Below are 27,403 nucleotides of genomic sequence, written 5' to 3'. Positions count from 1 at the left end.
TAGGTCCTCGAATGAACCCCCAACTCCCTGCTCTTGGCAGAACCTTCTTCCTCCCAGGTGAAGAGGCTGAGGTTCCAGGGGGCAGCCCGGGCCAGCTAAGCTCACTGGTGAGGCTGGGAGCCACTGGACCCACAGGCCAGCACTCAGCAATGGGAGGGGACACGCTGCCCGCCTCTTGATGAGAAACCCACCTGTTCCTGGCGGATCTGTTCCTGGTGGGGAATCTTCACGCGGAGCCCTGCCCCTGCCCTGAATTTCTGGGCTCGGGGTCTCCCTGTTTCTGAGCTGGCTTCTGAATCAGCAGAGAGATTCCTGTCTCTCCACGTCGCCCTCCTACCCTCCCCACCCCGCCCCCACGTGCCCAGGGTCAAGGCCGAGGAAACTACGGCTGTCCTTGTTCTGCTCCATCTTTCCCCGCTGAGCCCCGCTGTGCCTCTCCAGCAACCACCTTTCTGCTCCCTCAGATTTAGCCTTTCCCTCCCTGGTCCCTGGTGGCCGATAAGTTTTTAGTAAGTGAATTCACTGTCAGCAAATCTCACAGGTGTTTGAAGTCACCGCCAACAAAGTGGCTGTTGAAAAGACAGCAAAAGGCTTCTGCCTAAGTGGGGACTTGCTGAGGGTGAGGGTCCAAGCTGTCTCCCCGATCAAGTCCCAGGGTCCACACAGCCCTTGGCCCTGACTCTACCCCGAGCCCCCGGCAAGGCAGGGAGAATAGAATGGCTGCCCGTGTTAGACGTTCAGACAGGGAAGGTAACTGGGCCGGACGCAAACGCAGACCCCACGACATCTGATGACCGTCCCGGAGGGTGGGTGTGGCGGTGCCGATTTCACGCGGGGGACACGGAGGCTCAGAGCAGCAGAGGAACCTGAACACAGACAGTCAGGACCGGGAGGGAAACCGGGAGGTCTTTCTCTCCCACATTCCTCCCAGGTGCCAGGCCTGCCTGCCTGCCTGTTCTCCCTGAGGCTGCTTCCAGCCAGGGAGCCTACAGGGCTTTGGCTTCTTTCTGGCTTGTCCAGTGTTACGGCCGTGCCATCTACACACCACACAGGGCACCTCCTGAGCCTGCCTCCCTCCCCAGCCACTGCCGATCTGAGGCTGCCTGGGTCAGAGACATCTGGCCAGCCCTCGGCCACACCGCCATGGGACTAACCTTCAGCTTCACACTGCTGCTGTGGGCTTGGGGTCCCTTCCCAGGTTCCAGACCCCAGGGGCGGAGCGTGTCCAACCCTGAGAACACTGCAGGCTGCCCACCGACCCCACCTTACTTCCTCGGGGGTTTCTGAGGAGGTGCCTCAGGTGCAGATTCACATGCTGGCCTGTTCCCTGGGCTCCAGACGGCACGGGACACCCTGTCTCCAAGTCTAACTTGCACTCCGTGAAAAAACCGCTGCACCCTGTCTCCGCTGTTACAACCCTCTCCCTTCCAACCACATTTCCAATATTATGCTAAAGGGTTAATGGGGGCAGCTGCCACTCAGCCTGGCATCTGCTTCCAGGGAATGATATTTGTTCTCACAATTGACAGCTGGACACAAAGCAGTGTAATCCACCAGAGTGACTCCAACCTGGAACCACAGCTCGTACCCTGCCTGCGAGGGAGCCTCTCCACGGTAAGAGGACCATGCACCATGCCCCATCACACACTAACCAATGCTTCCTGTTGGCCTGTGGCCAAACGGGCCTGGCCTCAAGGCAGGCGGAGAACCCCTTCCCTCAAACAGCCACCCGCGGGTAAGCCCACTAGGCACTGTGCACCGAGGGTGACATTTTACATATGCTGTTTCTAATAGTCGCAAGGGACCAAGCAGGGCTTCTACCGTGAGGGGGTCTTAGGTTCGCCTCTTTGAAAAGCAGCTTCCCCAGAGGAGGACACGGAGTCTTCAGGGGTTAAGGAGAGCATTCAAGGTCACACAGGTAATAAGGGACAGATCAGGAATTTGAACCCAGGTCTGTATGGCAACAGAGGTAACAATCCTTCCGCTCTCTGTCACCACAGCTGCCATGTACAGTTACACAGGTTGCTTACTGCACAAGGACCTCTAGCGCAAGTGGTCATTAGGAGATGAAATCCAGCTAGCGTTCTGTTCACCAGGTGCGCACACGTGCTGTGACGCTGGCTCTCGTCTGCCTGGAGGAGCGCCGTGGCAGATTGTATGTGGTCCCTCTGATTCCCTCCCTCCATCCGCACCCCTCGCTACGTGCTTCTGCGGCTCTTCTCATGAAGAAAGGAAGTCTAGTTTCTCATTCCTGAAATCCGGGCTAGTCTTGTGACTAAACAAGTCAGAGAAATGTGTCAGGGTGGCATGGTGCCAGTTCAAGTCCAGGCCGAGAGGTCTTGCAGGCTGCATTCATCCTCCTGGACCCCATCTACCCGCATGGGCACAAACTCGGGCTTACTTGCTGGAGGAGCAGAAACACGTGGCCCAGGCACCTCCCTTCCAGACCAGTCAACAGCCAATCAACCACCCAGCATATGGGCAAGGCCATCCTCACCCAGCCGGCCTCCTTAGCAGCCTCTCTGGGTACGGACCCTCGAGCTAGCGCAGCAAAGCTCAGGGACCCCAGACCACATCAGCAGGACTATAAACTGACTTACATGACTGCCATGGGTGAAACTGGGTCCTTCCGAAATTCATATGTTGAAGTGCTAGCCCTCAGTGGCTTGGGAGGTGACCTTATTTGGACATAGGTCATGGTGGATATAATTAGTTAGGATGAGATCACCCTGGTGTAGGGTGGGCCTCTAATCCAACATGACTGACGTCCTCAGAAAAAGGGGAAATTGGGACACAGGCACGCACACAGAGAGCAAGCCAGGCCAAGGCTGCAGCGATGCTGCCCCAGGCCCCAGGCAGAAAGGATGGGGACACATCTTCCCTGTGGCCTTCAGGGCACAGGGCGCTGCTGACACCTCAGTCTCAGACTGTCAGCCTCCAGACTGTGAGGCCTAGGAGGTGCACAGAACGCCGATTCCTGATTCCTACAAAGGCACAGCATGGGCTGGCTTGCTCACCTGCCTCCAGTGAGCCAGCCAGTCACGGCCCTCCTCCTGTCCCAAGGTAACCCCTCGAGGTACCCAGGAATTCCACTGCACCACGTCTACTCCTGCCTCCACAGGCTGAATCGGGGAGGCTTTTCTGGTGCCTTCCAGGGGCTCGGGAGTTCTGCTTTTTGGCTACACTTGCAGCATGAGGAAGTTCCCAGGCCAGAGATGGAACGAGCGCCACAGCAACACCCCAAGCCACAGCAGTGACAATGCCAGATCCTTAACCCGCTAAGCCACCAGGGAACTCCTGGCTCTGGAGTTCTTGAGGTGCAGAGGTTGCAGGCTCCTCCAACACGGCTGCTCCGGGGATGGAGTGAGAGCCCCCAGCCCAGCCCCTCCCGGCTGCCTGCCTACCTGGGTTGCCGAGGGCCATGGAGTCGTAGATGAGCTTACAGGTCTTGAGCAGGATGGAGATCTTCTTCTCGGGCGAGTAGGCCTTGTGCATGCTGGCAAACTTCTGCAGGATCTTCTCCATGATGGGCACCTCGGGCACGCTGGTGGTCACGCCCAGGTCGGTGGTGGTGGTGGCCAGGATCACCAGCTGGTTCTCCTTGAGCTGCTGCAGCGAGCCGTCCTTGCTGTGGATCTCCCACAGGCAGGTGTTGATGGCTTCCTTCAGGGGCTTTAGGACACACTTGTACAAGGCCGACTCCACGATCGCTTCTGCGGGCGGGCGAGAGCGGGAGGGTGAGGAAACCAGCTGCGGGGATCCTGCGCCAGGCCTGCGGCTATCCCATCCCTGGTCCTCGGTCACACGCATCGTCCCAGCACACCCTACAGTCCCGACATGTGACACACGGTAGCACACTCAGCAGAAAGCCACTCTGCCAAGGGCCCAGGAGCCCTCCAGGATGGAGGCATGGTATCCTAAAGCTTTTTACAGGGCCTAGCACAGGTTAAACTCTCACAGGGCTGCCTACCAGTACAGAGCCTCAGAGGCCACTAGTCACACGGGAAGTTGTGCAGTGTACAACCTGTGCAGCAGTACCTGGAGGGCCTGGGTGCCCAGTAAATGTTTGGTAGAGGTATTCCTTTTTTTTGTTTGGCCGTGCCCACAGCCTGTGTGAGTTCCTGGGCCAGGGACTGAACCCTCACCACAGCAGTGACCAAAGCCACTGTAGTGACAATGCCAAATCCTGAACCTGCTGCACCACGGGAGAATTCCAAGGCAGAGTTATTCTTACTTTTGTCTTTTTATGGCTGCACCCAAGGCACATGGAAGTTCCCAAGCCAGGATCTGAATCTGAGCTGCAGCTGCAGCAACAATGGATCCTGTAACCCACTGCGCCAGGCTGAGGATTGAGCCCGCACCTTCCGTAGTGACCTAAGCCGCTGCAGTTGGATTCTTAACCCACTGTGCCAGGGTGGGAACTCCTACAGTTATTCTTCATGTCTCTCAATCCCCAAATCCTCTTGACTCTGATCTCAAGAGTATGGTATAGCCACTTCCACAGCTACCACCTTGACCTGGCTGTCATCATCTCTTACCTGAGTTATGTCCATAGCCTCTTGCCCTGGCTTCTTTTAGTCCATTCTCAACACAGCAACCAGCATAAGCCTTTTATGCCATGTTTGATCACGACATTCCTCTGCTCAGAACCCTGTAACGGCTCCCATCTCATGCCCGATGGAAGCCAAAGTCCTTCCTGTGGCCTGCAAGCCCTCTCTGTGACCTTTCTCTGTGACCTCTCTCACTCATCACCTTGCTTGCTCCCTGTGCTCATGCTGCTCTGGCAGTCTGCCAGGCTTGCTCCTGCCTCAGGGCCTTTGCACCTGCTACTTCCAGTGCCTGCAGGAACACACAGGGTTCTATCCACATGGCTTATTCCTTCTCTGTTCAGAATGTCAGCTTATCCAAGAGGCGGGCTGATCAGCTAGTGGAAGGAGAATTAGTCATCTGTGATCTCACAGCAACTCTGCGACATACACGCCATTACCCCACTGGACAGATGGACCAACTTCAGGCTCTGCAGGTGGGGGGGGGGGCGGTCACACAGCGCGTTGGGGGTTGAACAAGGATTTGAACCTGGGCTGACTTGACATCAGGGCAATGACCAGCTTTGGTTGGCAGTAAGGAAATATTCCTGGGACGTCTCTGTGGTTCTACCCAGTCCCAGAGGGAAGGTCTCAGCTATTGGTCCAGTGGGGAAAGGTCCCTGTAGGGAGACGCCTGAGCTGTCCCAGGGCCTGGGAGGCGAGGGAGGGGCCCAGGTTCCCAGGGCTGAGTTCAGCGGAGGCCCAGATAAGCTCCCTGGCCGTGTGGGCGGGGCTGGCCCAGGACTGGGTTTGGGGCTGGTCCTGGCTGCCCTGGGGCCTCATCTTCCACCTCCCTCCTCCCCTTTGCTTCTCCAGCCTCTTCAAGAGGAGAACACGTGGCCGTCCTTGCCTTCCTGGCCCCTCTCCCGTCCATCCTTCCAGGCCCTCAGAGCCTCTGCAGCTAGAGGGGTGACGACCTGGAAGTGGGGACCTGCGGTCAGCTTCCCCACTGCCCCGCTCCCCCACGACCTTGGCCAAGTCCTTTCCCTTTTCAGGACCTTTTCCCTCATCTGCAAAATAAGACCCCAGGCCCTCTGGGGTCCCTTCATCTCTGAAGCCACCAGGTCTCCAGAGACCGCCCCTGGCCCTCAGCAGCCACGCGTGTCAGCACTTCTTTGGCCTCTGACTGCTCCTGGTGACTTCTCTCCCCCATACCACCAGGAGCGGGGCGCAGCCCAGCTCTTAGGTGGTTAAGGGTCTTCTGCCACCTAACTGGGCACAGGGGCCGAACGTGGAACAAAGGGGCAGAAGGGAAGAGGGGTTAGTTCCTGGAAAGGGCGGACTGCCCGGGATTAGCCCTGGCTCCCACCCACTCCCAGCCGCTGCGCTGTGGGGCCTGGACAGGCCGGGGCCGGGGCCGGGGACCGACCTAGCTCCTCCTCGGAGTGCAGGGCAGGGTCCACCAGCGCCTTGAGCTCGGTGCTCTGCAGCAGGTAGCTCTTGAGCTGGGTCATCATGGTGCGGATCTCCTGCAGCATCTCGGTGCTGGAGGCCTGGTGCGTCATCATCTCCAGGCTGTAGACTTTGTAGTCCTGCACCAGGTTGCCGAAGTACGTGGCCTTGTCCTGGGCCAGCTCCACCACCTTCTTGTACAGCTTGCGGTTGTTGGAGAGGAAGGCGTTGAAGACGCTGGAGAAGCTGGCGAAGCTCAGGCGGTGCCGCGCTTTGCCCAGGATCACGGAGGGCTTCTTCTTCATGCCGCCACAGCCGCCCCCGCTGGGGCCGCTGAAATGCTCCAGCTCCTCCTCCGTGCTGCTGGTCGAGTAGGAGTCCTGGTCTGTGGCCGTGGCAGGCACTCCCAAGCTGTCCGAGAGGGAGGCCAGGGAGCCCTTGAACTCCGACGCGCTCTGAGGCTGGGCCCTGGCCCGGGCCTGCGGGCTCTGAGTCCTGGTAGGGGAGGCAGGACCCTGGCCTTCTCTGGGTGGACCAGGCGTGGGATTCTTGGGGGCCGCCCCCTCCGCAGAACGTTCAGCGCTCTCCAAGGGGGTTGGCAGGACCGAGGCCAGCTGCCGGGAGATCCGTTTCTTCCTGGGGGGCGGGACCGGGGGTTGCCGGATCTTCCTCGGAGGCTCTGGCATGCTGCCCGGCTCGCTGGCTTGGGCCGCTGCTTCCTGGCCTGGCTCTGTGGTCCTCTGAGGCCTGTCCCCAGGGCTGTCTGAGGTCCCCTGGGGAGGCAGGCTGAGCGGTGATGCCCTGGAGAGGCTCGGCGGGCCCCCCTCTGCCGCTGCCCCACTGTCCACCTTCCCTGCACCCTGGCCCTCCAGGGAGACCTTCTCCGAGATGCGTCGTCTGGGAGGGGCAGGGGGGAGGGCCTTCTTGGCAGGCACTGGAGGGGCGGGGGTCTGCAAGGGGCTGGGGGCCGCCCCCGGCTTCATCTCTTCCTCCCTGAGGGGGGCCAGGCCTGCGAGGAGGCGTGGGAGCCTCTCACAGGCTGTCATGGGTGGCTGGCTCGGAGGGTCAGGGGGGCCCGGAGCATGGGGTGCGAGGTGGGGGGCAGACGCTGGGGGTGTGGGAGGAAGGGCCTCTGGAAGTGGGGGAGCAGCCGCTGGGGAGAACCAGGCGAAGGGCAGGCCGGAGCGGGAGCGGGGGGTGCAGGAGGCCGGCTGGAGCTGGGGGGATGGAGGGGCAGCGCCGGGGGAGGGGGCGCCGGGCGGCGAGGGGCCCACCTGCAGGTGGGTGAGGTAGCGTCGGAGGTGGGAGGCGGCGGGCGCGAGGGGCCGCTTCCAGGGGGCGGCGGGGGGGCCGGCAGGGCGCTGCTGCAGTCCTCGATGAAGATGGGGTTCACAAACCACAGGCGGCCGTTTCCTAAGGACAGTTCGATTTCACACGAGCAGTTTTCGCAGTTTTCGCAACGCGAGGGGGACCTGAGGCTGGAGGCTGGGGGTGCTCCGGGGGCTGGGTCTCTTGGGGGCTCCGCTGGGCTCCCACCTCCTCGCCGGGGGTTCAGCGAGGAGTCCCAGAAGCCTGTGGAGATGAGAGAGGGAGAGGCGGTCAGTCCTGATGATGAGGCGGGGCCTGCCTGGCCGGGGTGGTGTTTGTGGTCCCTGATGACTGGGGGCAGGGCCGGGGGAGGGCCGTCACGGTGTTTGCTTCACTGCTCAGAGGGTTGTTTTCCCTTCTCAGACTGTTTTAAGCCTCGCCCACCACTTCCTGCCTCGAGAGGGGAAGCCCTGTGCCATCCTCCCCAGCAGTGCCAGGGAGGGGTCTGGAGGGGGCTGGTACCAGGCTCAGCTTCAGTTCTGTCCCCTGGCGTGTGACAGCCCACCATGGAGGGCGCTCATGACCCAGGTGGAGGCAGGTGCGGGATGGAGGGGACAGAAGGCCTGCGTCCCCTGCAGCTGAGCCGGTGGGTGCTCTGGGGCAGGTCACCGGAACTTTCTCGGCCTCAGTCTTGTCATCTTTAGAAGGTGGTGGTGGTGGGGGGGGTCCTGACAGGAAAGATGCTTTGGGCCTGTTTCGGCCACCATGGTTGTCACAGCAGAAAGAACGAACCTGTGGATTGTGGCCAGTGAGCTCAGACCTGAACACCCGTGTGGGGAATACCTGCCTGCTTTGAAACGATGCTGATTCTGGTCAGTCTCGGTGCTAAAACAGGAAACTGCCCTGCGCCCCCAGCCCAGAGAGCTGGGTCGCTGCGCTGCTGCGTGGAGTTCCCGCCCAGGGCTTTCTTCTGACTCAGCCCATGACCATGGCCACCAAAGCAGGCCTGTCTCTCTCTCTCTTTTTTTTTAATCTTTCTGCCTTTTCTAGGACCGCTTCCCACGGCATATGGAGGTTCCCGGGCTAGGGGTCTACTCAGAGCCGTAGCTACTGGCCTATGCCAGAGCCACAGCAACATGGGATCCGAGCTGTGTCTGCGACCTAAACCACAGGTCACGGCAATGCCGGATCCCTAACCCACTGAGCAAGGCCAGGGATCAAACCCGCAACCCCATGGTTCCTAGTCGGATTTGTTAACCACTGAGCCACGACGGGAACTCCAGGCCTGTCCCTCTTCAGACACTGTTGGCCAAGGCCAGGCTCGTTCAGGGTAGGGGCATGGAATGACCAAGCTGAAAGGGCGCTGGGGGTCAACTAGCTCAGGCGAGTTCTTGACCTCTTGGTACCAAGCTCTACGAAGAATCTGACAAAAGCCCAGGATGCTCCAAAAAAGGGCCCAGGGGCCCAGTTTGAGAACAGTGTCAGGTGGCCGGCAGGTCACTGTGAGCTCAGTCAAGCAGCTCCTCCTGGAGAGGAGTGTGGAAGCCAGGCCTTGTTCAGTCTGTTAATTTCAGAGATGGATAATGCCAATTCCTGGTGGATGACAGGGTCAGGCCTCCAGCCTCCCACCCAGGGCTCCACACTGGAGTCACCAGCAAGAAAACTACCAAAAATAACATCAAAGGCAATACCAGGGGAGTTCCGGTCGTAGCTCAGGGGTTAATGAATCTGGCATCCATGAAGACACAGGTACAATCCCTGGTCTTGCTCAGTGGGTTAAGGATCTGGCGATGCCGTGAGCTGTGGTGTGGGTCACAGATAGAGCTCAGATCCCGCGTGGATGTGGCTGTGGCTGTGGTGTATGTAGGCTGGCAGCTGTAGCTCTGATTCAACCCCTAACCTGGGAACCTCTATATGCCGAGGGTGTGGCCTTAAAAAAAAGACCAAAGGGAAAAAAAAAAAAAAAAAGGCAATACCAGGAACGCACATACATTGAGTTCTGGCTGTGTGGGTGCCCTGCCTCAAAGGAACAATGTCACCGATCCCTGACCACTGGCCTTTGGTGTAAGCCGTCATGTCCTTATCTTACAGATGAAGATAAGAGACCCAGAGAGATGAAAGAATTTTCCCAAGGTCACCAGGTCACACATGAAGGAGATAGAGTTTGAACGAGGTCACACAAGTTCTAAAGGCCGTGTGCTCAGCCGCTGTGTTGCTCGGTCCCCCTTCATAGGAACTTGCAACACTTCCCATCTCGGTTGCTCTCCTGGCGTAAGTGAGCGGCAGGGCGGTGTGCGCCCCGGGACTGGGATGTGGTAAGAACACAGCAGGCTCTTGACATGGAAAGAAGGGAGGCGTGGCAAGATGGCCGAGGGGAGCTGCATGTGTGTGTGTGTGTTGGGGGGGTGCCCTAAGCAACGGGCACCCCCAGGGATGGGGGGCTTAGTACCTTGCTGGCCAGGGTATCATAAACCCAATCAGGGTGAGCAGGATGGGATCCCAGGGCAGGGGGGCTGCTGAGAAACTGACAGAGTGGTGTGTGAGTCCTCTCTGAGCTGGGCGGTTGCAGAGGAGGGGAGCGGGGCTCCTGGTTTAGCTGGGACCTGGGCAGAGACCCCCATGTCTGGAAGTCCGACTGTCGTGGCCAACTGGGATGATAAGTTTTACCTTGTCATCCACGGTCAAAAGGATGACAAGCTTTCACAGGACCCTTGCCAATGTGCAAGCCTCTGCGCACCTGCCAGCCTCGCCCGAGGGCACCACCTGTCTCTGGGCTCCCACACCATCCTGGCGGGCTGTGCTTCATGGCTGCCTGGGTGCTCTGCTTTCTTGGGCAGCTATGGACCCCTCCAGGACCGGTCCATTCTCCTTGAAAGTCTTCGTAGCAAGGAGCGACAAGCAGCCAGTTTGACTCCGAAGTGACGGGGCAGCAGCCCCATAGGTGAGCTGAGGTCCCCACGGCTCACCTCCAAGTTCCCATAAGGCCCTTCCTTTGGGTGAAGGTGCAGTCACAGGGTAGATGATCCACGGAACTTCCCACCTACGGCCAGACCCTCCCACCTTTGCTCCCCTAGATCAAGGTCACAGCCTGCCTCCCCGCCCCCACTGTGCCCCCAGTCTGTTCTACTCTTCGGGGTGCCATGCCAGGCATATGGTAGGCCCTGGACTGCTATTTGTTCCAGAATTGCTTTGGCCTGGCATGCAGGGGCTGGGGGCTCTGGCTCTGTACATCCTTTCTGCTGCCACCTGCTGGATCTCCACCTGACTCTGCTGTCGTTTTTTTCCTGGACGGGCCGTGGGCTGGCCCTCCCGCCTCACCCCCAAGCTTGAGGTCTTGGTCGATGTTGTTCCCTCCGCTTGGAATGCTTTTCCCAGCCCCGCCACCTGATAAATCCCTGCTCATCCTTCAAGACTCAGGTCAAAGATCACCAGTTCGGAGGAGGCTTCCTGACACATTCAGGCCTCATCCACGCTCCCCCGTCCTCCCCAGGCCTGGGTACATGCTCTGACGGAAGAAACCCACCCGGTGGCTGTAATTCTCTGGTTTCATCCTGAACCACGGGAAGACGTCTAAAGGCCAAACGTGAAAATGTGAGACAACGAGAGGAGGGAGGCCAAAAGCTCCCTAAGTGATGGACCCCCAGCCAGACAGCTCGCCCCGGGATAACAGGGTCGGGGGTCGGGGTAGGGGGGTGGAGGGGTGGGGGTGGGGCGCTCATCAAACAAAGAAAAAAGAACACATTTTCCGCCCCAGACTTGGATTCTGAGATGAGTGGAAGAGACAGCGCGGTTCAGGGAATCGGGCTCGGGGCCTGGGTGTCTAGGAACTGCTCCCCTGTGCTGCACACAGGCCTGGTGGGTGCGCCCCACTGCACAGAGCCTCCGGGGAAGCTGGGACTTGAGGAGCTGTACCCTGGGGTCTGGGGGCCTTTGAAGGGAACTCAGTGGCAGTGCAGGTCGTTATGCTTAAAAAAGGAAGTGGGTAACTTTCTCTGCAGCCTACAGATGTCAAGGCCAGGGGAGAAGCGGAAGGCTGTCATGCAATCCCAGTGGTTGGCAAGACTGGGAGCTTCTGTGCCCATTGGCACCGGGCCAGGCCTCAGCTCAGTGGCCAGAGTTCCCCTGAGGGCCCAGGCCTTCATGGCTTCTGGGCTGCTCTTTGACCAAGGCAGATGCTTTGCTGGCCCTGTGGCCTCCTGTGTCTTGGCTGGGGATGTGTCTTGGGTCCAACCCTCCAAACCTTAGAGAGCCTGGGAAGGGCCAGGTGCTGGGCTGTTGACCCTGAGGGCAAAGACGACAGTCGTTTTGCACCTGAGGAGCCCTGGGCGCGTGGCAGGACAGAGGAGGGATGAGTAAATGCAGCCAAGTATTCCAGGTGCCATGGAAACTGCTAGAAAGTCCAATAAGATCAGTGAGTGAATGTCTTTGTGGCATCCCAAAGACAGGTTATGGGACAGCCATTCAAACTGGACTGTTCAATGAATTTTGTTTTTTTTTTTTTTGCTTTTTAGGGCGGCACCTACGGCACCTAGGGGTTGAATCAGAGCTGCAGCTGCCGGCCTACACCACAGCCATGGCAACCCCGGATCTGAGCCGGATCTGTGACCTATGCCACAGTTTATGGCAATGCCGAATCCTTAACCCACTAAGCAAGGCCAGGGATCAAACCCTCATCCTCAGACTATATCTGGTCCTTAATCCACTGAGCCACAATGGGAATTCCCTCAATGAGTTTTTAATAACTAGGAAAATTCTCATTATATAACATAAAGGAAAAAGCATGGAAGAGCTATGGGACGTATGCTTTTTCTCTTTTTTTTTTTTTTTGTCTTTTCTAGGACCGCACCCATGGCATATGGAGGTTCCCAGGCTAGAGGTCTATTCAGAGCTGGAGCCATCGGCCTATACCACAGCCACAGCAAAGCCAGATCCAAGCCGCATCTGTGACCTACACCACAGCTCACGGCAACGCTGGATCCTTAACCTACTGAGTGAGGCCAGGGATCGAACCCACAACCTCATGGTTCTTAGTCAGATTTGTTAACCACTGTGCCACGATGGGAACTCCACATATGCTTTTTCTAAACATAGTTTTAAAATATTAAACATATGTACACTGCAAAGCAAACCTGTCTGAGAACCTCTGTGAATTGAACCCCTATGTACCACTGCTTTCTCTAGGTTCCTTTTGCACTTAGAATTAACTGCATGCAGTTTAGCGCTGAACTGTTCCCTGTGTTAGTTTTCTGGCCCCAACATTATACCTCCGTAGCCTGCCCTTTCGCATGTTGGCTTTTTCAAGGCCAAACGCAGACTTTCTTACATCAGCTCATGAGAGAATGTTCTGGGCTGTCACATGATGCTGAGCCTGCAGGTCAATAGCCGTGTTTCAGCAACATCGCTTCTGACCGAAGAGCGGGCTTGTGCAATGATCTGGATATTTATGACATTTATTCATTCTGTTATAAGTGAGTACAGTGCCAGAAAAAGAAAACTGCTGACCCCAGTGATAGGAAACACATATGCCTCGTAGACTTATTGCAACGGCGAGATCCTCAGGTGGGATGTGGGTGGGAGGCGGAGCCTGGCTGACGGAGGGATCAGAGCCGGAGCCTGGGGTTAAGGAGGAGGCTGAGCTGTGTGCAGAGATCATTCTGCTGCCTGCAAAGTCCGGCTGAACTTTTGCTCCATGTCACGGAGATTCGCCAGCATCCTTTCACCAAATCCACTTTTATCTGAGCTAGTTTGAGTGGGTTTCACTTTTTGGCCGCTTTGACACGGCACAATGCCTGGCACATCTGGGCCCTTGGCAAGTGCCGCTCTTTGCATGTCTATCGTCTTGTCATCACCAGTGCAGGGGAAGGGGGGGGGGGCTGCACATCTCAGAGTCAAGGTCTCCAGCTTCTGACAGGACGTGCCCCTCACTCCGGTCTCTGTGCATGCTCAGGATGGGCTGAAAACTTAACCCTTCCTCGGCTCTAGGGCAAGCCTATCCTGGCGAGCCTTGCTTATGTCCTTCAGCCCTTCGGGACGCCAGATCTGATCAGAATCCTCCGGTTCTTAGGCTGCAATGTACTCAGGTTTCATTTAAATCCCCTTCTCAAGGAAGGGCATATGGCAGACCATCTGAACTGCCGCTGGCTTCCTAGATGGCAACCTCCCCTCTCCACGTCCTTGATGTGCCTGAGGTCAAGCTGGCCCAGGATAGAAGGGCCTGTCTGTTCCAGAAAGGAATGTGGTTCTCCCAAGAGGAGCAGCTTGTTTTATAATCAGATGTTGCTACGGCCTAGGGCCCTCCCCATGTGCGGTGAACCTGCGGGGCCCTGGGGCGGTGGGTCCCCGGGGTTCCTGCCTCCACCCACCCCCAGTGAGCCTATGGGCTGCAGCAGAATGAACCCCCCCCCCCCACAGATAAGCCTCCCCAGACAGAGCTCTGGCTTCTCACTCTCCCCACCAGCTTGGCCTCAAAACTGGCCCCTGACTGCTCACGGCAAAAGCAACTGAGAAGGTGCCGGGGCTGTGGGGCGACTGCAGGGAGCCAGGAAGCCCTGGCGCTCATCCCAGCTTGCTCCTTCCACCTGGACCGCATTGCACAAGCTTCTCAGCTGTGCAAAGACTTGATTTTCTGTCTTTCAAATGGGGACACGAGGATGACACAAGCAGTGCCAAGGGCGTGGCAACGAGAGTGTCACTCATGCCATTTGAGACCTCAAGAGGGCTTGTCATTGGCACTGTGAGAGTTACAAGAAGGTCACCTGTCCCACATCCAAGCTTCCGGGAGGCGAACAGCCCAATAACTATACTATCTGGGCCCAAGTACAGGGTTTATTCCCAATATCAACTGAAAACTGGCCCTGGAGTTTAGAAACAGGGTAAAACAGACCGAGGAGAGCCTGGATAAAAGTTTAGGGGCAGGACGTCTCCTGTAGTGCAGCAGATTAAGGGTCCAGCATTGTTGTGGCAGCAACTTGGGTCACTGCTGTGGCAAGGGTTTGATCCCTGGCCTGGGAACTTCCACATGCCTTAGGAGCAGCCAAAAAAAAAAAAAAAAAAAGAGTTTAAGGGCAGCATGAGCTAGTGAGTGGGTGCTGGGGCCCAACTGCCCAGCCTTCCACGGGCCATGTGACACTGGACATGTTGCTCAACCCCTCGTGCCTGTGTCTGCCAAACAGCAGGGATCCCAGTGACAGAACCTACTTGATAGGGTTGTTTGAAGATTTGACGAGTCAATGCAGGTAAAGAGGTTAGAGCAAGGTCAGTGATCATTAAATATTGACTCCTACTGAAAGAGGACTCCAACTCCCTGGCCTTGGACCACGAGCTGCCTGGTGGCACCTCATGTATTGCTGCCCCTGGGTGGTGGACAGCGGCTGGCCTGGGAGCCAAGGGGTGTCTTCTCTGATCCCAGATCCGCACCTAACGTCTTCTATGGCCTGGTCCTGCCGTCTTGGTCAACCTTTCTTCCATTCAATCAGCACTGGTGAGAATGCACCTCTGTGTTCCAGGCACCGTACTCAGCCAGGTGCAATGCAGGTTCTTGACTGTGGTTTATTTATTTATTCATATATTTATTTATTTATTTTTGCTTTCTAGGGCTGCACCTATGGCATATGGAGGTTCCCAGGTTAGGAGTCTAACTGGAGCTATAGTTGCTGGCCTACACCACAGCCCCACACAGCAACACGGGATCTGAGCAGAGTCTGCAACCTACACCACAGTTCATGGCAACGCTGGATCCTTAACCCACTGAGTGAGGCCAGGGATCGAACCTGCATCCTCATGGATACTGGTCGGGCTCATTATCGTTAAGCCACAGCAGGAACGTCCTATTTATTTATTTTTTAAAATATGGCAAATATTTGTTTATTTATTTATTTGCTGTGTCCCCCTCTCCCCACTGCCCCCCAAGGCATATGGAATTTCCCGGGCAAGGGATTGAACCTGTGCCACAGTTACAACCTGCACCACCGCCGTGATCCTTAACCTGCTGTGCCACATGGGAACTTCCATCCTGGGCACAGTTTAGAGTTCTGCTTTTTTTTTTTTTTAATTGAGGTATGATTGATTTACACCTATTATATTAGTTTCAGGTTACAACATAATAATTCAACATTTTTATAGATTATCCTCCATCTAAAGTTATTATAAAATATTGGCTATAATCCCTGTGTGTTTTAGTCTTGATTAAAGACTTATTAACTGCTTTGACCATAAGGTGACCTGGCCTCTGCCAGGACTGGGGGGCCCCCAGAGGCGCTGGCTTGGCCCTGGCAGCTCCAGACTTGGTGAGCTTGGGCTCCCCGAAGGCCAGCATGGTGAGGCCGTGTCCGGGGTCGGTGCTGGCTCAGCGAAGCCCATCACATGGAAAGGGCCCAGCGAGTGAGCGCTCTCCCTGTAATTATGTGGAAGGGCTGAGATGGAAACTCTCTGGCCTTCTTCTCTCCTTGTACTTCAAAAGGTCGGAGGGGTGAGGGGTGGGGGGGGTGCTAAGTCCAGCACTGGGTAGGGGGCAGGCCAGGGAGGCGGGGGTGGGCGGTGGGGACACTCCAGTTCCCGACCACATTCAGACTGCTTTTCCTTCTGTGACAGCCGCTGTCACCCAAGTCTCTGGCCATCGCTGAGAAGGACCCTGGCATTTGGTTCAGCTTCTCCCAGCTACACCCTGCCCCGGGTCAGCCTGGGCAGGCCCTGACCAGCCACAGCTCCCTCAGACCCAGCGAGACTGTGCAGCAGACCTCCCAGCTGCTGTTAAAGGCGCCACTTTGAAAAGTGGGGGAGTGTCCTGCCACAGGGCCTCGGCAGCCTGGGGTAGGGCGCAGGCGGTTCCGTGGGAGCTGGGGCTCAGGATCCCACTTGGGCTCAGCCTGAGGGGCTGCCCCGCTGCACAGGCGGTCATGGGGGCAGTTCTCTCAATAAAGCCTCGCCACCTCCCCTGACCCCCGAGGGGACTTACCCAGGCCCAGCTTGGAGATGGTGTCCAGGTCTGGGAAGCTGCTGGCTTCAAGGATGGCCTGCGGCAGCCTCAGCGTGAAGGGCAGTAAATCTCTGCGGAGACACAAGGGGTTGAGGTCATGCCTGGGGAGGGATCCCTGTATCTGTTCCCAGCCTCCACCGCCCAGACCCCCAGCTCATGGAGGAAGAACCCTGGAAACCCCGCTGGCTACCGGGCTCTCCAAACAGGCTGGAAACTTCCCTGGGACCGAGGGGCAGAGTCCTGAGGCTGAGGGAGCAGCCGGTCACTCCAAGTCCTGTGCCTGCGCCAGCATCCCAGAGATGCGAGGCCCTCCTTGGGGGTAGGGGTGGGGGAGAGGCTTTGTCCCGTTTTCCTGGCCCCCGGAAGCCAGGCAGCTTCCTCTAGAGGTGCTATTCCAGGTAGAGTGAGTGACCCACCCCTTCCAGCCTCTGACTCTCTCTGCTCCAGACTGAGCTGTGCACTGGGCGCACAGTCAGACCGCCCCTGTGAGCACACAGTCAGACCACCCCTATGAGCACACAGTCAGACACTCCCCAATGAGCAGAGTCAGACTGCCCCTGTGAACACAGTCAAATATCCCCCCAGTGAGCATACAAATAGCCCCCCTGTGAACAGTCACCCTCTGTGAGTACACAGTCAAATATACCCACTGTGAGCACACAGTCAGACTGCCCCTGTGAGCGCAGACCTCCCCTGTGAGTGCACAGTCAGACCTCCCCTGTGAACACATAAATATCCCCCGTGAGTGCAGAGACACCCCCCCAGTGCGCACACAGACCTCCCCTGTGAGCACAGATATTCCCCAGTGAGCACACAGACACCCCCCAGTGAGCACCCCTGCAGCACAGCAGCCAGCTCTATCTGTTGCCATTGGTCTCAACAGGGACCCGTTCAGGGATCTCTCCAGAGACCTCCCAGAAGGGACCTGGAGACCCACCCCCTTCACTGTACAGCTGGGGAAACTGAGGCCTAGAGAGGGAAGAAAGACGTCCAGGCCTGGACGCACGGTGGGTCGAGGGCAGACGGGCTGAGCTGGGCCTCCTGACTTCCAGCCCAGGGCTGTTCTGTGGGGCCAGGAAGGGGGCGTGTGACCCTGCAGGGGCCCCAGGCTGGCTGGGTCCGATTCTACGTCTCAGCCAACCATCAAGGCCTGTCGCCGTCTGACCCTGACCGCTTTTCCAGCCGTATCCCCAGCTCTGTCCACCCTCTCGCCAAACCCCAATTCCATTCCCTGAAATCCCACCCTTCCTTGTCCCCTGACAGCCTTCCCTGATGGCCTTCTGTCCCCGGGGGTCCCCAGGGGTCTTCATGGCCTTACTATCTGCACTACAACCTGGGAGCTTCTGGGGACGGGGGGAGGCAGCTTCTCACCTCTCCGATGCCCCTGCAGTGCTTAGTACACACCGCAGAGGCTCAAGGAGCATCTGCTGAATGGATCCACCTGAACTCGGAGAAGTGGATCGGGGGAGACGAGGGTGGAGGGAGGGGGTGGGGACGGCAGGGGGCTGAGCCGCGATGGGAACTCCTCTGTTATTTGATTATTATTATTCGCACCACTACGACTACAACACAGCAACCTTATGGAGAGGCAAAATAATGTCTTCGTATGAATTAATTCTGGATCAGAATCCCCTGGGGGAGCTGCTCAAAATGCAGATTCCCAGATCCATGCCCAGGGGCTCCCAATGTTGGCTCTGAGGGTGGGCCAGGAATCCACATTTTTAGACAGCTCTCAAGTGGATCCTGAGGGCCAGAGTGCTGGGTGGGGCATCAGGGACGCCAAAGCAAGGGCTCTCAATAATTAGAAAAATTAAATCTCCAGATCTGTATGCGTGTATGGATGTATATATTCCTTATAAACTATTAAACTATTTTTAAGTTAAAAACATTTACTAAAATACACAGTTGTTTACTTTTCTTCTATCCATTCCACAAGCATCCATCCAGCTACCTGTCACTTGGAAAGTGGCATTGACCGCTGCATCTTCCATGCCTTGTGGGCAACCCCTCTCTTCACAGCTTTATACAAGAGTTCCCCCAAATCTGCATCCCAAGCAAGCCCTCCACAGATAATACCAGGTGCCCCCTAAAAAAGCTTGTCAAAGACTCAAGTCCATCCCTTCACCTTTCAGCTAATTCTTGCCTCGCGCCTACAAAAATAGAAAAGTTAGATTAGAAGTGGTACTTTAGGCTATTAGCCAAAGTTTGACTAATCCAGGTACATCAGACACGTTACCTCTTTTATATTCAATCTACCAAACTATGCAACCATCATAGTACAAACTATTAAACTATTAAGTCTGTTCAAATTCATTCACAACGGTAGAAATCTGAAAAGCAAGATTTTGAGAATAAGTGTTTTAACATTTGCCCCCGAGCTCTGGTGGGTCAGCTTGTGTACCTTGCGGGGTGCAAACGCCCCTCTCTGGAGACTTCTGTTCTTGCTGGTGATTTTTTGCTTTTGTTTTTGTCTTTTTTAGGGGCCACACCCGCTGCATATGGGGGTTCCCAGGCTAGCAGTCAAATCAGAGCTGTAGCTGCGGGCCTATGCCAGAGCCATAGCATCGCCAGATCCAAGCTGCGTCTGTGACTTAGACCACAGCTCACGGCAACACTGGATCCTTAACCCACTGAGCAAGGCCAGGGATCGAACCCTCGTTCTCAGGGATACTAGTTGTTCATTATCACTGAACAACAGCAGGAACACATAGCTGGTGATTTTCGATCATGACTGCCAGTAAGAGACACAGTTGGCATCATGTATAGCACGCGCACACACACACACGCACACACACAGACCCGTAGAGTTTTGCAAAACAAGACTTATTCCAACTACATGAGACATGCTCTGATATCTCCCAGCCTAGTCTAATTTTTTACAAAGAGCCGTACGCGATCTGCTCAGCTGATTTCACACCCCCTGTGAGGTGTTTTCTCAGACCAACAACCAGCTCCCCAATTCTCCAGACACCAGCGGGGTGGGGTGACCCACAAGCTGATTCCGACACTAAGCGCCTGGAGTCAGTGCAGACCCGCAGGTTGGAGCTCAGTCCCACCACTTCAGGTGCCCCCTGCAAGTCCCAGGCCACCCGGACATCTGAGCGACTGGCTACAAATCAGGGATTCCTCAGGTTTCCATAGTTTGCTGGATCGGCTCACAGTACTCAGAGAAACACTCCACGTCCGTTTCCTGGTTAATTATAAAGGATCCAAGTCAGAAACAGCCTGACGGAAGAGGCACAGGCAAGCCTGAGGGCCAGGGGCCCCTTCACTGCTGCTCTGGACGTGCCCCCTCCTGGCACCTCGGGGTGCCCATCAACTGGGAGGTCGGTGGGTGGGGCTGAAAGTTCCAGCCCTCTGAGTGCCTGTCCTCCTGGTGACCAGCCCCATCCTGAAGCTGTCTAGGCGCCCCTGTTTACGGGTTAGCATAAAGTCAGGTGGGACAGAGAGGGGCTCACTATGAATAACAAAAGACACCCCTATCATGCAGGAAGTTCCAAGATTTTAGTTGCTCTGTGTCTGGAAACTGGGAAAAGCCAAATCTATGTTATGTATTTATTGTGTTTTTAGGGCCACACCCATGGCATATGGAGGTTCCCAGGCCAGGGGTCAAATCAGAGCTGGAGCTGCGGGCCTGCGCCACAGCTACAGCCATGTGGGATCTGAGCCGCGTCTGCGACCTACACCACAGCTCACAGCAACACCGGATCCTTAACCCACGGAGTGAGGCCAGGGATCAGACCTGCATCCTCATGGATACTAGTCGGGTTCGTTACTGAGCCACGACAGGAACTCCCAAATCTATTTTTATATTATACCCTTACCTTCTAATGGGTCGTGACCCATGGATTAAAACCCCCTGGACCCTGTGTGTCATCTATTTAGTTCTTCAGTGCAGGCTGGCTTTCTCTTCCCCCGAGGTACCTGGCACTCCCCACCCTGCCCAGTCCCTGCAAAGTTTTGAGGTGACCAGGGGAGCACCTCCAGGATGGAAGGCCCTCAAAGCCCCACCGCTCCATTTCCCCACAGATCCTGGGTGACTTCTGCGGTTTTGAAAGTCGACCATTGTAAGAAGGCAAAACACAAATTCCTTTTGGGTAAAATAATGTTCTTAAGTGTCAGAATGGGAGAAAGACAGGAAACCAGCAGCATCTTCTGGAATTGACGGGCAGGCTAAAACCCTAGCTGGGTGGTTCTTGGCCAGGTGTCACTTTCATCTCCTGGTCTGACCTTGGACATGATGCCCTCTCATGGGGTTACTATAGAAACCACGCAGCGCAGCAGGGGGGCACCTAGTGGGGGGCTTGTTTGTTTCCTTCTCCTGCTGGGAGCTCTGGTCAAGGGTGCTTCTCCGGGCCTCTGAGCGGTGTGGCCAGGCTCCTTCCCTGGGCCCCCGTAACCAAGACCAGTCCAAAGGCACTACAGCCCCTGGCCAAGGGGCCTGGGGGTGCAGCTCCAGACACTGTGCTAACAGCCTCCTTCAAAAGCTGGGAGGCCCAGCCCGCCTCCCACTTCTCCTGCCAGGAGGAAGGGGACAGCTTAGTCACAAACTGGGCGCTGGGCCACTTCCGATGGGTCCGCCCTTCTTTCCTCATTTTAGTTACTGGCATCCACTTCCTGAGGCTGCTGACTCCTGACCAAAGGTTGCGCTGAGGATCAGACCTCACCATCCCTGTAAGGGGCTTAGCAGAGTGTCTTGCAACAGGAAGTGCTCCAGAAACGATCAAGTGTGTCCAAGCTCCTGTCCCCCAGGACAGGAACCCAGGCTCCCCTCCCCCTGCCCAGTCCTCCCTGCAGTGACAGCTCCACCCTCTCCTTTTCCCCACCCCGTGCCTGGGGCAGATGGCTCCACGAGGGCCTGGATGGCTGTGGCGCCCCCAGCTGGTGTCCACACTCCGCTTGCTTCAACCCACCACCCGCTGCAGCCCCTGGGCTCTGGGGGAGGGCAGCCTGACCATGAGCAGCAGGGGGCTCCCAGCACCCAGTGCATCTGATGCCCACCCACTGTCCGACTCCCCGGGCAGCCATTCCCAAGCTGCCCGCAGCCTGCCCACTGCCAGGCCTCTGCCCACGCTGTGTCCTCTGCTTGAATTATCCTCCTGCCCTTCTTTGCCTGGCCTCAGTGTCACCCTCCCTCGAAGAGGGCCTGGGCCCGCCCACCCGGATGTGAAGGGGAGGAGCTGCCGCTGGAGGGAAGCGGCAGTTGCGTCTTCTCGCTGTGGGCTTGGTACTGTGTGCCGGGCGGCAGCCTCAAGACTCAGGAATCGGACATTCTTGGGTTCAGACCCAGCTTAGGATTTAGCTGTGTGACCCGAGGCTGGTCACACTCCAGCCACAGCATCCTCACCTCGAACAGCAGTAAGAACACGCTCGAGCCTTTCTGGAGCGCTCACTCCGTGCCAGGCGCTCTGCTAAGCTCCTTACAAGGCTCTCCCAGTCCAGTCCTCCTGGGCACAGGCTGGGGCGGGGGTCCGGAGGCTCCTGAAGTGGGTCTGCAGTGATAAGACCTCCCCTGCAGCAGGGGTGCGGGGCAGAAAAGGCTCCGGGCAGCTCTGTGCAAGGCTGATGCCACGTAGACGCTGCCGCCCCACACGGACCCCTCAGGCGGTTTTTCCCAGCTCGGCCCACCCATCGCCCAGCCTCTTCGGGGTTCGCTCCTGACGACCCGGTGCCCGTGATCCTCAGAGGCTTGTCCTGGCACTCTGGAGCCTCACGGCCCACCCCACTGGCCCTATGGAGAGCCACAAAGCCTGGGTGTGCTGGCTTGAGGGTATGGAAGCCCATCCCCGTGGCTTTGTGGTGGCCTCGAGGTCTCCTTTCCGCGCCACAGCTGCCCTGGAGATCTGGCTGTGGCTGTGAGGCCCCTGCAGTGGCACCCCTGTCCCCGTTCTGCTCCCCACTCCCTTGTCCCTTCCTCCTTGGGGGCAGGTCCCTTAGTGCCCCCTGAAATATGGATCCTGCCTCCAAGTCTGCCCCTAGGAGATCCCCAGCTAAGCTTTACTGCATTTTCTTAGAAGCACTTCCCCAATCCTGGTTTGCCTTCTCCTGCCAGGAGGAAGGGGGCAGCTTAGGCACAACGCCCCAGTTTGTGGACTGGCTTGTTACAAAAGCAGATTATACACTATTGGATACCTGCTGAAAGTCTCAGTTCTCTTTATTTTGTATTTTCCAGGGCTGCACCTGTAGCATATGGAAGTTCCCAGGCTGGGGGTTGAATCCGAGCTACAGCTGCTGACCAGCAACACCAGATCCCAGCCGTGTCTGCGACCTACACCACAGCTCACGGCAATGCCAGATCCTTAACCCATGGAGCAGGGCCAGGGATCAAACCTGCGTCCTCATGTATCCTAGTCCGGTTCGTTACCACCGAGCCACAAGGGCAACTCCCCTGAAAGTCTCAGTTCTATGAAAGCAGTGCATCTAACAAGTAACTGAGAATAAAAGATAACTCAGGTCACAGAGGTAAAAAGAATAAGGGTGGTTGCTGCTTAATATAAATGAAAAAAAATGTGTGTGTGTTTTATACATGCAGATTCCTGTGCTCCAGGTCTATGGAATCAGAATCTCTGGGGTGGGACCCAGGAGTCTGGTTTTTTTTTTTTTTTTTTTCCATTTTCTTGGGCCGCTCCTGCAGCATATGGAGGTTCCCAGGCTAGGGGTCTAATCGGAGCTGTAGCCGCCAGCCCACATCTGCAACCTACACCACAGCCACGGCAACGCTGGATCCTTAATCCACTGAGCAAGGCCAGGGATCGAACCCGCAACCTCATGGTTCCTAGTCAGATTCGTTAACCACTGAGCCATGACGGCAACTCCAGGAGTCTATATTTTTAACCGGCTCCCTGAGTGACCGTGGGACCCAGCCAGGACTGGGAACCATCCCCAGAACCCTCACACCAGTCCACCCTCCAGCCCAAGCAGCAGTGTTCGAGTTAGGTTTGGGTGGCCCCCTTGAGGCAGAACCTCTGCCCTTCGGCACCGCTGATCCCAGCTCTCACAGGGACTGCGCTTGATGGACAGGTACCATGCCCGGCCCCAGAGGCCCCGCGTGGCCATCAGGGAGCAGGCTCTACCTTAGCCAGGACTGGCATCCATCACCTGAGTGTTCAGCATTGAGCAACGTGCCCCTCTGTGCAAGGCTCCGCAGGCCACCCAAAGACCCTTGAACCCTGCATCTCTGGTTCTGGCCTCTGGGTGTTTGGTTCTAGAGGAGGCTGCTCATTTAGATCTGAGAACTGAAGAGCCACACAGCTGTAGCTCTTTGGGGTTCCACCTTGGCTCGCGTCCCCTTGAGAGATGAGGCAACAGGGGCCAGGAGAGGTCAGGGGACTTGCCCAAGGGCATGCAGCTAGGTCACTCTGAGCTGGGGGCTCTTCCTCCAGCAGCATCTCACTCCTGAGAGGTGGCCCAACCCATGGAATTAGAACCCCAGCATATAGTGGGTATCAGGCAGTGTCCTGGCCCTTTATCTTACCTCTCCCTCTAGCATCTATGGAGTGGGTATTATTATTGCTATTATTATTTTGTCTTTTTATGGCCACACCTGAGACATATGGAAGTTCCCAGGCTAGGGGTCAAATCATAGCTGCAGCCGCTGGCCTACGCCACAGCCTCAGCAACATGGGATCTGAGCTGTATCTGTGACCTACACCACAGCTCACGGCAACCCTGGATCCCTAACCCACTGGGCGAGGCCAGGGCTGGAACCCACATCCTCATGGATCCTAGTCGGGTTCATTACAGCTGGGCCACAAAGGGAACTCCTGGAGTGGCTGCTACTGTGCCCATTTTACAGCAGAGGAAGTCGAGAGATTAGGATTAGCCCAGGCAGAGCCTCCTCACCTGCCCGCTTGCATCTCTCACAAGCGTCCTATCTTAATAAATCTATTTCTTCCCTATCAAAAAAAAAAAAAAGATTAGCTCAAAATCGGGGCTCTGCAATGACATTATCGTTCATTCATTCGCTCAATTCATTCACACGGCTAGCCTGTGCCAAATGCCAGGCTACGTGCCTTCTATTAAGGTAGAATTCCTGAGAACAGGAGAGGGTCTGACTCCAAGAGCTTAATATGTCATAAGGTACAAAGGAGCCAGGGTGCTACTGGTGCTTTGCCTGGTGGGCCTGGAGGGACACCCTAGGTCATGAGCATTGTCGTGGAACCTACACGAGTGTGGCAGCTTTAGCAAAGCCCTTGGAGCTTTATCTCCTTTGAATCTCCGTGCTGCCATTTAGCAAGTGCATGGCCTCGAGTAATTGCTTCGCTCAGTTTCAGCTTCCTCAGTCTGTAAAATGGGACGAACCAGAGTATTCACCACGTGGAATTGTTTGCCAGATTTAAAAAGATAATGGACATAAAACCCTTAGCACAGGGCTGGCTACCTGAGAGCCCTCAACAGGCAGCAGCTCTTAGCAACTTCTTCCCAGCATCACTTGTTCTGCCCCTGGGCCGCAGGAGGGTCCTGGTAGGTGGGAGGGGTGCTCTGAATTGAGTGTGGTTTTTCAGCAGAGGCAGCACGAATGGTCTCTCTGAAGCAGGGAGAGGTGGGCCTGGGGCCCTGGACCCCAAGACATCCTGCAGAGCCCAGGTCAAGTCCCTGTAGCTCCATTGGCTTCTGGCACCGCAATGTATTTTGACATTCCGGTTGACCTGCCACCAGTTATGAATAAATAGAGCCGCTTCGAGGGTGGTTACCAGACACCCACTCCACCCAGCCAGATCCAGTCATCACCAGGGCTCTCCCCCAGACCTACTGCCCCTGCAGGAAGTTCCTCCTCTAACTCCTTCAGAGGGGCAGGGCAGGACTCCAAGCTGTCCTGAAGCTGGAAGACAGGACATGGGGTGGTGGCCAGTGAGCCCGGGGGGACAGGGGGTGGTGAAGAAGGGCCTTTATCGGCTGGTCCCAGGGAGCAGCAGGGCCAACACCTCCTTTCATGGTTGCTGCCCCCTCTCTCTGCATCCTGTGGGCTGCACCCTTCTCTCTGGGGGCTTCCTGTGACACCCCCACCGCCCCCCGAGATGCATGGACATCTGCTGCCATCAGATGCCCTCCTGTGGGGCCAGGGTTACTCACCTACTGACACAGTAGAATGCGATCAGTCTGAAGATGTCCTCAAACACAAGCACCGAGCCTTCCAGGTACAGGACTGAGGAGAGATGACAGAGGCCGTGGGTGAGTGTCCCTGTCAGAGGGGAGGACGGTCCCCAGGGGAGGGCGTGTCTGCCCCTTGCTCACTGTGGGTCCAGCACTCGCCATGGTGCCTGACCTGCTGCGGCCCCATGTAGATCAGCTGCCAAATGGACTACAGGGAGCCGAGAAAGGAACATCTACGGAGTTAATAAACTGAGATTTCGGAGACCTCCCTCTTACAGCAGCTGGTGTTAACTAATACGAAAAAATCCTTTTTTTTTTTTTTTTTTTTTTTTAAGGGCAGCACCCGCAGCATATGGAGGTTCCCAGGCTAGGGGTCTAATTGGAGCTGCAGCCGCTGGCCTTTGCCAGAGCCACAGCCACACCAGATCCGAGCTGCGTCTGCAACCTACACCACAGGTCACAGCAACATTGGATCCTTAACCCACTGAGCAAGGCCAGGGATTGAACCTGAAACCTCTTGGTTCCTAGTCAGATTCATTTCTGCTGCACTATGACAGGAACTCTCAAAAAAATACATTTTGAGCAAAATAACACAGAAGACTGGGCTGTAAAAGCGGAATTTAGAAACACCCCAAATGAAACACGCAGGGTCATCTTCCCTCGACAATTCTGAGGACTGCGAGGGGCCAGCAGGAGGACAGATTCCCCGCCCTGCCGTGGCCTCCAGGAGGTTCACTGGCCCAGGGCTGCTGGACCGGGGCCACTGGCCTTTCACTCCTTGAACCCCAGGGCCTGTCAGAGCCTCACTTGATTTGGCTACACGGGTAAATCCAGGAGGGAGGGTGACTCCCATATTTTCCAGCTCTGACAAGGCAGAGGGATCAAAGCATTTGCCAAGAGCCCATCCCAGAGTGGACAGGGCTCCTCGGAGGGGCAGGATGCCCGGATGGGGCGGTCAGTGCCCAAAGCCGGGGTGGACTGAGCAGAGGAGAGCCTGGCGCCACTCTGTGAGCTGCTGCAGAGCTCCAGGGCGAGGAGCTCAGCCAAGTCGAGCCAGCTGCTCCACAGGGGCCTGGCAGCCGCCCACCCCACACCTCCTCTCATTCCAGGGCTCCATACACCCAACAAGTGCCCTGCGCTTGGGAACCTACAGTGAACTTCCTTAGGCATCAGAGAAACATGTGTGTATCATACTTCAGCTCTGACTTCCTGAGGTTCTTCTAGGGTCCGTGGAGTCGAGGGAGAAGGCAGGACCTGGGCCAGGCCTGGCTCTGACCCTGGGATCAAAGAGTGACTCTGCTTACATCCCTCCCTTCTCTGCACCTCCGTTCTTCTGCCTGCAGAGGGTCGGGGCCCTTCCAACCCTGAACACTCATGCATCTGGGTGACAGCAGCTGTTTTCAGAGCCTGGGACAGCATTCCACTGCACTGGTGATCTGTGAGATGGCTATAGGGGTTACACAAACCAACATGCTTTGTCCTAATAGCTTTTTCAATACTTTCCCTCTAACTATATACTATCGCACTGTTTTAAACAGTTAACATGAATTTGTTTTTGGTTTCGTTTGTTTGTTGTTCGCTTTTTAGGGCTGTACCCATAGCATATGGCTGTTTCCAGGCTAGGGGTCGAATCGGAGCTACAACTGCCAGCCTACACCACAGTCACAGCAACTCCAGATCCAAGCCACGTCTGCAAACTACACCAATGCTGGATCCTTAACCCACTGAGCAAGGCCAGGGATCAAACCCGCAACCTCATGGATCCTAGTTGGGTTTGTTTTCGCTGAGCCACAACAGGAATTCCCTAAACAGTTAACAAGATTTTAAAAAAATTACATTCATTGTCTATTTATGGCAAAGAGATCATGGTTTCCCCTTAGGATAGATATAAAAAATTTAAAAGGGAGTTAAAGAAAAATATGAAGTAGATTACGTACTCAGAGGTACTCGGAAGATGCCTATAAATGACAAGTCTGAGATAAATTGGTGAATGAAATTGCCACCCTCTGCTGGTTTATGGCCATGAGGCGGCCCACAGCGCCACCTAGTG

At 56.3% G+C, this 27,403-nt stretch overlaps 1 protein-coding gene across 1 annotated transcript in view; it reads right to left on the bottom strand.

Moving 5' to 3' along the window:
* Nucleotides 1-27,403, bottom strand: part of RIN3 (Ras and Rab interactor 3) — a 131,412-nt gene that overhangs the window by 19,986 nt on the left and 84,023 nt on the right. The window contains exons 4-8 of the mRNA XM_021099628.1: nucleotides 25,333-25,405; nucleotides 16,240-16,331; nucleotides 7,143-7,550; nucleotides 5,956-7,110; nucleotides 3,405-3,713 (exon numbers count right to left, since the gene is read on the bottom strand). Of these exons, the coding sequence (XP_020955287.1) occupies nucleotides 3,405-3,713; nucleotides 5,956-7,110; nucleotides 7,143-7,550; nucleotides 16,240-16,331; nucleotides 25,333-25,405 (2,037 nt within the window). The remainder of the gene's footprint in view (nucleotides 1-3,404; nucleotides 3,714-5,955; nucleotides 7,111-7,142; nucleotides 7,551-16,239; nucleotides 16,332-25,332; nucleotides 25,406-27,403) is intronic.

Source organism: Sus scrofa, chromosome 7 (assembly GCF_000003025.6).
Source record: "Sus scrofa isolate TJ Tabasco breed Duroc chromosome 7, Sscrofa11.1, whole genome shotgun sequence".
NCBI classification, from domain to species: domain Eukaryota; kingdom Metazoa; phylum Chordata; class Mammalia; order Artiodactyla; family Suidae; genus Sus; species Sus scrofa.
The sequence above is the reverse complement of the archived record's forward strand: the minus strand, read 5'-3'. Positions and strand labels throughout refer to the sequence as shown.